Source organism: Pelobates fuscus, chromosome 5 (assembly GCF_036172605.1).
Source record: "Pelobates fuscus isolate aPelFus1 chromosome 5, aPelFus1.pri, whole genome shotgun sequence".
Classification (NCBI taxonomy): domain Eukaryota; kingdom Metazoa; phylum Chordata; class Amphibia; order Anura; family Pelobatidae; genus Pelobates; species Pelobates fuscus.
The window spans coordinates 352,441,188-352,453,749 of record NC_086321.1 but is presented as its reverse complement, the minus strand read 5'-3'; the positions used below and the strand labels follow the sequence as shown (position 1 = coordinate 352,453,749).

The following is a 12,562-nucleotide window of genomic DNA, read 5'->3' as shown; positions in this document are numbered from 1 at the left end:
CAATGAATGGGGTCTTTTTCAATGGTTTGCATATAGCTATGTGAATTATTGGATCTACCCTATTCATCATTCGTTTCTTCGTAGATACACGAGTATACATTTGATTAGAAATATTCTGTTACCCTAATCATAAATGGTATCTGTTATATGGTTCCAACATTGCACAAAATATTAAGATTTTATGGAAATGCTTCAGTCAAGGACACCTCATTTTTACAATATATGTAAATCTATTAATTTTCTCCCAAAATGTTTGATTTAATATGGAGCTCCCAGTGTATACTGAAGATCATATTACTCCTATTTAATTCTCTTGAAAAGTTTACATGATTAGGAACTGAAATTCCCTCTGGAGTAAGTGGTCCATCAAAATGAATCAATGCAATATCCCATTGTCAGCTAGTTTGGCACCTGGGGTAGACACCCTGAGCAGAACCCAGTCATCCTTAGACTAATTTGCCTGGTACTTTAATCTCACTTCGAACTTAATCCTGTACGAATGATGTATGGTAGTATAGCATGTGGTGTATGCAAGTACAAAATAATGAAGCTAGTTTGTAAAACTTTGCTATGTATGCATTATATGATGTGGAATGTCAAGCTTATTCACAAAATACAATTTGATGTTTGTACAGTGAAAAAACTAAACATTGAATTTAGAAAGCAGTCTCTTGTACCTTCATAGTCTGCACTGAGTCCTTGTATGGTTTACTTTGATTTCATTATTTAGGAGCAGATCGGCTATTGTACAGTACTAGTTGAAAGCAGTAGCAGACATTTAACGTGCAGCTTGTGTTGAATGATTGCTCCTAGTCTTAGAAAGGGATTCATGTTTAGTAAAGTTAACAGATGGTCATGTATAACCTTTTGGATTTCACTACGGAAGTTACTCTTCAGGTTAACTTGACATTTTTCCAACAAAAATTTCTAGAAATAATACAAGGGGGTAGTAAGTCATTCTGACCCTGTGATTTGCTCACAATTGTATAGGCTTGAATGTGTTGTACCCCATACAGGTGAACCAATTTACTGCATTTAGAAAAACTTAATCTATAGAATGGAAATGAAAAAACAAAATTCAAATATACGTTCTTTAATTCGCTCTAATTCGTTGTTTATATTCATGCTGTGACTGCGCAGTATTACAACTTATTGTCTGGCACCAACCACCCCATCAGAAGACTGCAATTTCATGAGCTACCCCAGATACAAGATAAGGAGAGCTCACAAAATATAATAAATAGTCTTCCCAAAACTACAGTGAAACATCAAGATGAATGTTAAGGGGATGTCTCACTTTAGTACAATAGGAAGGTAAAGGGTAAGCTTCTTTTAAAAAAGCCATCACCCAAGAAGTTTAAAGTCCATTTCCCAAAGCCAGTCATGGTGTTGGGCAGAGAACAGATGGGAAAATCACAGCTTGTCCAAGAAGTTATCCAAAGCTTGAACAGTCTCCTTCAGACCCTTCCTCTTACGGGTTTCGGCCACAATTTGGCTTGGCCTGCTGGTATTGTCAAAAGGATCTCCAGGAAGAATCTGCCAATGATCAAATACACACTGTGGGAAGGCCTGACCACCAGTGTTTGATCTTAAATCTGCAGTGAACCCTGAGAACAGAAAAAAGTAAGAAAGTCAGTTTAAGAAAAATCTTAACTTCTGATAGGAAAGTAATATTCATATTAACGTTTGGGAACTATGCACTTACCAAATGATTCATTGACTGGCAGGTAGGCTTTCACTATAAACATTGGTGTGCCTGCCACTTGAGATTCTTCAAAGACGTGTCCACGCTTTCTGTTCAAGACACCGTAAATGCCACCAACTACCTGCTCAGGGCACTAGAAACCAAAGAGAAAGCATATCTTGATAGCTTGTATATATTAATCTGAGTGTGTCTAGTGTCAGTTTGCAAAAGAAATCAACTTTATCTTTTGCTTAAATTCAAACTTACCTGAATCTCCACAAGATAGATTGGTTCCATCAGACGGGGCTGGGCTGTCAACACACATGCATATAGGCAACGACGGGCTGTAGGAATGATTTGTCCACCACCTCTATGAATGGCATCAGCATGAAGAGTCACATCATGAACATCAAATCGGACAGCTCTCAAGTTCTCGTCACAGAGCACACCCTGTGGAAATTGACAATTTAGTAAAAGTTTGGAAGCAAGATGACCATTAGAACAGAGCTATAAAGATCACATGCACACTGCCACGTCTGTAAAATCCCACCAATACACAGTTATCTTAACTAGGTCACACCAGGCACAATAACTACAGCACACTGTTCTTGTGCCAGGAGTGCCCTGATGACCCCCTCAAGTTCTCCAATAACTTTATAACATTTTGAATTACATGGGGCAGTTTTAGCTGAGTACTTTCAGTCAAGGCCTGCATCTCTGGCTTTTGTTTAAGGCAGTAGCAGCTTTTAAGCTCTCGGGGAAGAGACTAGCAGACCCCAGATCAGTCAGATAGTTTGGATTACTAACCAAAGGCTGCCAGAGCACTCCTGACAGTGCCCTTAATACATGAAATTGTGATACTCAAGACTTGTACCAATTAACGGAGACTGCAACAATTGTACACTTGCCAATTTTAAATAGATGTGATCAGCTGGAGCTATATGAAGCTCTTGAAATTAGAAAGCATGGAAATGTATAAAGTGCAAGTTGGTGCTTGAGGATTTGCCTGTGAAGGGGCATTTAAGGACAAACAATGAAAGTATTCACTCACCTCTTTTGTGGCCCACTGGAAGCCAGCCACAACACTGTCTTTTATTTCATTAAGATATTGTACTCCTTTTGTCACATCAGTCAGGATGTTTGGTCCAGTACCGTCAGGGCCAAAACACCAGATCTTCCTAGCCTCTGTAACATCCCACTCATATTTCTCAGTCAAGTAACGGGCACGAATCTTCAACTCTTGGCGGGCACTCACATCTCCTTTGTCAATATCCTCAGCAAGGCCGTCAGGGAATGGACGGGCCTTCATATACAGACGGTTATGCTTGTTAGGAGACTTTGACAGGCACACCTGGTTTGACTCCTCACTCACAGTTTCACGGTAAGAAACAACTGGGTCAGATTTCTAAAAAAAAAAATATATAGAGAGATCAGGTCACTATTGGCTTTTGCATGATCTGCAACTTTTTCCCACAAGTGTGACTGTTTCTACACAAGTTAAAACCTCAAGGTTGCTCTACAAGTTCACCTTAATTGGAATGCAGGCATGGTCCTCCTCTAGATCCTTCAAGCAGATTTCCAAATGCAGCTCTCCAGCTCCAGCAACAATATGCTCTCCAGATTCCTCAATGATGCACTAGAGGAAAGAACAGTGTTAAACTTATTTACATTAAAATGGGGGTTAGAAAAAATAGAATAAATAAAGGACTCAGCTGTACCTGCACCATAGGGTCTGACTTAGCCAGACGCTTGAGACCCTCCACAAGTTTTGGAAGATCAGCAGGGTTCCTTGCTTCTACAGCCACACGCACTACAGGGCTGACACTGAACTTCATAACACGCATGTTATGTGAATGTTCAAAAGTGGTGATTGTCCCAGTTTTCACAAGGAACTGGTCCACACCAACCAAACCCACAATGTTACCACATGGAACATCTTCAATTGGCTCCACATAACGCCCCATCATCAGGATGGTCCTATGAAAAGGAAAATAGAAACGTGACTTTCCTGCCAGTTGTACAGCCCAAGAGAAAAACCCACACAAACCTCTATACACCATAAACAGAACACTTTATGCGATTTGGCCACATGCTCTACCTGTATTTGCCCACCAGTTCAAGCAGCTTTCAAAAAGCTTGTTGCCCCACCCTAAAAGTCACACTTTTGTAAAACATCACCTTGACTGGAAACAGTGTCTAAGTAGGAATGTTAGGCTGCACGTATTGAATCTTTTTGTAATAATTAAGGCGGTCAAAACCCATCAAATGCACTTCACTTGTCTTTGTGTCCAAAGGATCCTTTTAAAGGGCCATAAAATAATTCGTCAGTAAATCTGTTCACTTTATTCCAGATTTGAAAGTATCCATTCACAGGAGCATGGGGAGACTGAGCTTAAAATTAAGTAGGTCATGCCATATGAAATCTAAAGATTTAAGATTATTGCTTAGTGTTCCATTATATAATCTACCTGCTGACTAGTCAACATCACCTTTCCTGCAAGTCTGTGGTTGTTACTCTGCACAGGGACATTTTAAAGCCAAGAAATTTAAATCAAACTGAAAGCATGGCCTCGGTGTCAGCATTTTATAACCAGAGTTTCATGCTTGCAGGGAATTGCCTACTGTGTTCTACTTTCCCAGTTACTCAATTCTGAGCAAAGAATGGTCACTGGCATAGAGGTGCAGGCCAAGAGGAGGCATATTATGGCTATTTAAACCAATGTCTTTGCCAGTAGTGTGTAGATTAACTACAATGTTTGTGTACATGTTAAATGTTTTCCCTCATACCTTCAGCAAGTTGTATTTTTCCCCTCACAAGGTTCAATAACCAATACAACAGAGGCATTCAAAAATGTTTATTTTTTTAAAGGTTAAATGAGTAAAAAAAGAATACACACCTCTGGATAGGCTTCAGGTAAAGGTCCTCTTTCTTTCCTGGAGTATAATTTGGTCCCATAATTCTGACTTTGAGGCCAGTGGAGACAACACCAGAGAAGACTCTTCCAAAAGCATAGAACCTTCCCTTATCAGTGGTGGGCACCATTTTTGAGATGTACATCATTAATGGACCTTTGGGGTCACAGTTTTTAATGCCTAGAGTAGAAAGAGGAGAGTATTGGCAACAGTGAAGTGGATTAGCAGCTCCTGCAATTTCCTGCAGCCTGAATACCAAGTTCAGTGAGAATGTTTTAGGCAGATGTTTGTATAGATTCTGAGCATCTGTCACTCTTCTCCAAATATGTAGAGATACAAAAAAAAAAAAAAACCACAAAACAAGCAAACACCAGAATGTTAAACAAGCCTTAACACTACATGAAAGTGAAGCGCTCAAGTCTACTTGGCAAGTAGTCATTGACTTTTCATAATCTGAATGATACAAAACTGATGTATAGATGGTCTCCACTCCAAAAACACTTAAATGTAAATGCAAGTAACCCACTGTCATGTACCAGAGCCCCTTTTCATCCCTGGCTCTGCATTTATACCACACGAGATGGAATGTATCCAACAGACCCAGGGTATTCAAAGGAAACCAGGAGATAAGGAATCCAATAGCTTTATTAAAAAAATGCACTTATGCAGATTGCGAGTATCCCTCTTGGGCAACTCACAACCATGCATGCTCGCCCAAATGCATAAAGCCTCTTCTTGGTTCCGAAGTATTTAAGCACATCACCTTTGTATGAGGGATTTAAAGTTTGTAAAGCACTCATTTTAAAAGCCATCCTGCCATTTACTTTTGCAGTAGGTGCAGACATTGTTTCATTAAGGCAATTAAGCCTATTTTACAGTCCAAGTGTGGTGATTAAGCAAAAGCAATTTTCTTCCCATAAGTTTTAATAATTGCATTATTTACTGGGGGACCATGTTTAATTAACTATTAGACTGCTTCAAAAACCAAAAGGATCATATTAAAGCAGCACTGTCACCCCTTATATGAAATACTCCTACTGACTGTTGGGAGTGTCACTGAAATATCAACCTATTTAAAATATATACCAAGACAAAGTAAGGAATACAAGTGTCAAGCTACTAACCATCACCAATTGTTGCAGATGTGTGTATACAGTATTTTCCATTTCCCTCCTGCATGTGAGTAGCAGTGTCACAGAGGTGTCTATGCAAATTATGCAGCGTTCCAGGACTTTGAGCTGCTTTAAAGTGCATAATCAGTCTGAACTATTTAACGTTGAGGCCATTTAGATGACTCACGCAGTTCACCATTCTTAGTTCAAGTGATCAATACCAGACTAAAACTGGATCAGAGGTACACATACATAATGCATTGAAACTTCTTACTAAAAAGCCTAGCTGCAGTACGAAACAGCCACTACATCCAGACTTGGTGGAATGAAAAAGCCGTTTTAAATATAGTAGTTCTGGCACAGTCAAGACTGACCACTGAGGAACAGATGCCATGTTAACCTCTGCTGTAGTTGACAATGTCCTGCTTGCGGGACAATAACTACATGAAAATAATGTCTAAGTTTCTAGGTTGTGCCCATTAGTAGTTATCCCATGAGCACTCCTGGCTATAGAAAGTTACTCTATTTTGACCTCTAGTTTGTACACAGGACAGAAGAGAAAAACCCCAAGGGCACAAGTTATACATAGACCTACCCATAGCGGCTTCATCATCAGGTGGTCCTTCATACAGCAGCTCACAGCGGTACCTCTGAGCTGTCACTGGTGATGGCAGGTGGATGGTTATCATCTGCAGAAGAGCTTCTCCAGCAGGAAGCCAGCGTCTCATAACAGCCTAAAAATTACATGCTAGTTCAGTTTGTGCAGAGTCCTATAGCGTAAAACTTTCTATAAATAGTAAACAGTTTACAAGTTCTCACAAATGCAGGATAAGATTATGTATTCACCTTTAACAGTTGTTTTCCCTCTTTATCTTTGTCTTCAGTGTCCAACTTGATGTCCAGTTTCTCGATAAGTTTAGCAGTTTCATCTTTCTTAAAGTTCATGATGGCATCAAAAACCTGTCAAGCAAAACAGAATCCCAGACTTAACTTATGTTGCAATTTGTGAACTCACTGTTTTATCTTGTAATGCTACAGAATTTAGAAGCTACCACTGGGATGTAGATTGTTTTTGAAAGGGTACCTTGAAGATTGGGTCCAGGATAAGCTGGCAAAATGTTCTAGGCAACTTCTTTCCATCAGCATTTGATGCAGCCTTGCTAAACTTTCCATTGGCAGGATCAAAATACCTGTTAAACGACAGTGACATTAATGCTGGACTCAAAATCTTTGTGTAGTTTGCAATATTTCACAAGTTTATAACCGTTTGAGAACATTCATACTTTTCACACAAATTGAAGGATGTTATAAAACAAAAAAATGCATCAAGTCCAATACATTGAGCTGAAGTAGCCAAGCCATTAAGTCAGTAGGAGACCTTCTTGAGCTACCTGTACCAAATATCTTGCATGCAACCCCTGAAAGAAAGCATGTCATACAAACATTGCTTATTCAGGTAGAGAAAATAAAAAAAGGCTATGCAATACCAGAAATACAATTTCCGGAAAAATGTACAGCTTTGTGGCTAATCATGTCTAATATATAAAATGGGAGAACAGCAAGATCGTTATTTCTTTAAAATAATACCTGTCTCCCCAAAGTTTCTTCATCATGTCTTCCACCTTTTTTGCATGTTCAGCTGGGGTCAGCTTGCCGTCACCCTTTGCAGCAAACTTTTGCACATACATCTCTGCAAATTGTTTGAGTGTAAATGCCCAGCCATGGAGTCCAGAACCAAAGCCAACAGTACCTTGAACTGGATCAATCTAAGTGAAAAAAAAAAAAAAAGGCATAGAGTTAAGCAGTGCTTTAAGCTATTAAAGTAACTGCAGTTGAGCTTTTGGAAACCGTTCCTTTTGAAAGCAATGCTGTGAATAAAATAAAAAATCCAAAATAGTATTCTAAAAATTAGGAAGAGGCTTTTAAGGATTAAAAGGTACACCCTGAAAACTTTCCACTGTAATTCGTAATTTTAGAACACCTTGACTTACTGGGGTCTGTCAAGCACCACCTCCCATTTTCACTGGCAGATCCAGAAACTGAGCCAATCCCTGCACTGCAAGGCTTTATTATATGGGAAAGCCTGCAGTTAGCCTGTTCAATAGAGAAAATCAATGCTTTGCCTTATCTTTGAATTTCAATTAAAACAATGCAGTAAGAATTGCTCAAAATCTGACCTACAGGAATATTCCAACACCAAATACCATTAAGATTGAGGTGGTTTGTTTTTTTTTAAGTGAAATATTTAAACTAAACTGCATTGTAAGTTAAACAAAATTTGACAGGAAATGAAGTCTGCCAAATAAATGCCAGCAGTTCTTTGAAGCAGAGCCTTTGCAAGCAACAGTGAAAGTTTCAATAAAAATTCCACAATCTCTTGAGCTAACCAAACAGCCTCTCTTTTTTTAACACATACTACCTGTTCACTGAAGACAGCAGAATAGCTGTACTAAAAAGTTGAACAGAATAAAGTACTATTTGTTTTGGAACCTGCAAGAGGTTTTGATGAAAGTTGCCATCTTATTTGTCACTACAGATAGCAATGTTGAGGTTAAAGTGTAAGTTTACTAAACTCACCATGATGTTTCCCATGGGTCCTGTCTCTCCCTCACCATAGGTGGATATGATAACGTTTACGTTCTCCACAATACGCTGGAAGGTCTGATATAGCTCTTCTGGCTCTAGCTGCAGTTCCAAAAGTGCACGGTCCATTTTGTTCATCATCAAGACCGGGCGGATTCTTTCGGCAATTGCTTGACGGAGTACGGTTTCAGTCTGCACACATACACCTGCACGGGAAGGGGATTACAGAATCAGCAACAATGGACAAGTAGGTTGAACATCTAGGTCAGTCTAGGCACAAAACGACTATATAGCTGGAGGTTAAGTAGTGCTCTTTATGGCCTCACGCAATCAGACTATTCAGTAACTTGTACATTTGATATTTAGATTTCAGTACATCAAATTCACTCACCAGACACACAATCCACCACAACAAGGGCACCGTCAGTAACACGCAGAGCTGCTGTAACTTCAGATGAAAAGTCCACGTGGCCAGGAGAGTCAATCAAGTTGATAAGGAAACCAGACCCATCTTTACATTGCTTAATAAAGGCCAAATCGTTTTCAGATAGTTCATAGAAGAGGGAAATTGCTCTGGGGAGGGAAAAAAAAAAAAGCCACAAAAACTTGTTACTCACAATAGAATGCAATTTTTTAAGAGTGCTGTTAGCACAGTAACTATATAGATGAATTTTGAAGAAAAAAGTTGACAGTATGACTACACTGTATTATTAGACAGTTTACAGAACACTACAGCATTAAAAGCAAACCAAAAAAAACACTTTATGCTGGATTACCAAGTTTACTTTGACCCCACATCTTGAAAACAGTTCTTAATTAGTACTTTTATAGAGGAAAGGTCAAGCTTCAATGCTTTGTTGTTCCTTTAGAACATTTAACGTTAAAGTCAATATCTAAGCTATTTAAAGGGCAACACTGTATTTTGAGGCGCATGCACAATAGCCTCCCACAGCTCTACAGGAAAGCATTGGATTGTCTGACTTCAGCCAAGAAGGAAGGGCCAGCAACAGCAATTGAAGAAAGGTACGGTTTGAACACCTTTTTAATCAGATCTAATGGGTGCCAGGGACCTAGTTATTTTAACACTATAGTGTCAGTAATACAGGTTTGTATTCTATTAGAACATGTATGTAGAATTTATAAAAAATAAGTTACTCCTATAGTATACTTTACCAACACAATTTGGAAATATCTTTCCATCACAGAAGACAGCTTACATGTGATTTTTCAATAAGATTTAAATATACCACCATGCCAAAACATCTGCTGGCACCCTAGATCAGCAACAACGAGTACCTTAAAGCAGTTGCAAAACTACAGCTACCATGGCACTTTGCCAATCTTAAAGATGCGAATACAAACTTAAAAGCTGTAGTTCAGAAACAGCAGTGGGATCTATATTCCTACCACCTCTGCTTTAGTGGGAGGTGTTAGGCCTTTCATTTTTGTTGACATTACGCTACTAACAGTGTTACAGCTGTTTACAAAGCATTGTTTTATGCAGGAAAAGATACTTACGTAGATTTGATTGTAATACATCTTTCCTGTTCATCTTTACGGGTATCTGTGAAGCGAGTTTCACCCGCACGAGATGATGCGATGATTCCAGCTTTACATACAAGAGAGTCGGTCAGAGTGGACTTGCCATGGTCCACATGGGCAATGACTGACATATTGCGAATGTTCGCCTTCTTGTCCATGATGTTGCGAATCTGGTCTACCGTGAAGTTCACCTGGTTGTAGGAAGAAAAGTCATTATTGCACCTCTTACATCAAGAGTGGGTAAAACAATTAAAATAAAGCCATGCCATTTACAGTGACACATGTAACCCACAAGTTATTAAAACAATTTTCCACGGCAGGAGAAACCAACCATTTTTAAATCCTGAAGCATTTTAATAGACGGCCATATTGAAGCAATCTTTCACCAGTACTTATGCAAGAGGGCAGAGAATAGCAACGTCATGCTCTACACCTCTGCCAACACAATGATCAACCCTACACACAGCTGTTATCAGTTTAGGCACCTCTGGCTGAAACAACTAGATAGAGTAGGGCCTCTGCTATAGGAAGTGCTGTGCTAGTAAAGCAGGCAGGTGGCCCTAACAAAAGGCTGCCCATGATCAGTGCGCTCAGTAAACCGCTGTATAGCATTGCAGGCATCATGGAGACCCCCAATTCAGTCCACTACATAATTGGGGGGGGGGGGTGGAGGGTGAGCAAGGGGAGGTACAAGGCCACCAGGTTTTAAACTACAACTCCCATGACGCTTTGCCGGCATTGAGGGTCACAGCCACAACAGCTGGAGAGCGATTCTCCAATGCCACGTAGCCGCAGACACTGGCCCAGGCGTTCTAAAGGGAGGTTGGATAAATAGTAAATAGAACCCGGAAGCCAGATGGAACGCTGCCGGAGCCGGGGCCCAGTGGATGACGCACAGACTAGGCCTAGGATTCGAGTAGTTTACAAGGGCCCGGATTTAACACTGACTGCGACCGAAAACTAAAGCCATCTCAAGCCGGGCTGATGGCCGGGACTCCCCCAGACACTAGGATGGTGCAGGCAGGCCGTCTGCGTTTACCATTTTGGCGGATGTCGGTGGATGCTTCTCACGGGACTGGAAAACGACGAGCGGACTGCCTGCCACACAGCAGACAAACAGGCGGAAGAGAACGCTGACGTCAACGGCTCGCAATATATAGTGGAAGGGCCTGGGCGGTCACGTGACTTGGGCGAGCTGGGCGGGGCGAGCTGCAGGCGCCCGAACCGAGCATGCGCAGCACACGGTGGCGTCCCACCAAGCTCTCGCTGGCGACTGCGCATGCGCTAAACGTCAAAGTGGGGTTTATTCGCTAAACGTGCATTACAGTGATGTGAATCCCAGTGGTTTGATAGAGTTCTGTTTATTTTTCCCATTCGGATTCCATTTCACTTCCATTTGGAATTTAGTGAATAACCATGGGATAATAGGTTATTCACTGTGGATAGTAATAATAATATCAGATATTTATGCACAGTCCACATTCCAAATTATCAGAGGCCATTAGGGTTTATTAGGGTGCATTTTGGGCCAGAGTAGTGGACTCTAAGATTTGCAACTCTCTTGTCAACTGTTCATAGCTTTCAGTTTAGCGATCTAATATCGTCAAGTGCAACGTCAAGCGCCACCTTGTTATTTTGTATAGAGAACACTATTACACCTGTTCATGGCGTTGACCAATTTCTAGCGAATATGACGGTGACATTTATTATTATTAACCCCTTAGGGACTGAGCCAAATGTACACGTTTTGATCGGCGAAAAAAAAGGTAAACAAAACTTGGAATTTGACTATATGTCGGTTCAACCGTAATTCACCTCATTCATATTAAGTGCACCCACACGTATATATGATTTTATTCAGGAGAAATAGGGCTTTCATTTCACATTAAATATTCAGCTATGAAACATAATTTGATATGAATAAAATGCAAAAAAAAAAAATGTGAGAAAGGAATTTTTTTTAGTTCTGCATGAAATTTTAACTGTGAATGTCATAATGCTGTTTGTTTTTACTGCAATAAAATACACGTATTTGTATTCAGCGATGTCTCACATGTAAAACAGTACCCTCTATGTACAGGTATTATGGTGTTTTGGGAAGTTACAGGGTCAAATATAGCATGTTACATTTTAGCGTTAATATTTGTTTGTGTGCGAAAAATGCAAAAAACTAATTTGAACGCCAATTTTGGCCAGTGTTTGTGACTAAGTGGCTACTAAAAAAGACTGGACATACCCCATTTGCAATACTTTGGGTTGTCTACTTTTGCAAATGGTCTCAAAGGCAACGTAACCAATCTGGCGAATTTCAATGTGAAAAAAATGAAACACAGGCCTTATATTTGAATCTGTAACTCTTGAAAACGCCATAAAACCTGTACATGAGGGGTACTGTTATACTGTGAACACAAATTTTAGTGTTTCAAAACCGTAAAACGTATCACAACAATTATATCGTCAGTGTAAGTGCCGTTTCTGTGTGAAAAATACAAAAAACAGCATTTTTACAGATGATATCATCATTGTAATATATATATATATATATATATTTTTTTTTAATTCTTTATTTTTGTTTCGCAGAGAATATACAAAATAAGCTTACGTCACCACCAGTGCTGTGGAGTCGGTAGATATATGTTCCGACTCCGACTCCTCAGCTTTTTGTACTTCCGACTTGGAGAAGATCAGTCTTTACTGAATTGGACTTTTTAAATGCCTAGTTAGTGTT

General features: G+C 39.8%; 1 protein-coding gene across 1 annotated transcript; it reads right to left on the bottom strand.

Annotated features, from left to right (window-relative positions):
• Positions 1-1,077: 1,077 nt before the first annotated feature.
• Positions 1,078-11,006, bottom strand: EEF2 (eukaryotic translation elongation factor 2). The gene is made up of 15 exons (XM_063455942.1): positions 10,874-11,006; positions 9,811-10,025; positions 8,684-8,865; positions 8,287-8,498; positions 7,297-7,475; positions 6,794-6,899; positions 6,556-6,669; positions 6,305-6,443; positions 4,582-4,777; positions 3,403-3,661; positions 3,213-3,320; positions 2,736-3,089; positions 1,952-2,134; positions 1,706-1,838; positions 1,078-1,607 (listed from the first exon to the last, which is right to left on the bottom strand). The coding sequence occupies exons 1-15, from the start codon at positions 10,874-10,876 to the stop codon at positions 1,414-1,416; spliced, it is 2,577 nt and encodes an 858-aa protein (XP_063312012.1). The 5' UTR covers positions 10,877-11,006; the 3' UTR covers positions 1,078-1,413.
• Positions 11,007-12,562: the final 1,556 nt, after the last annotated feature.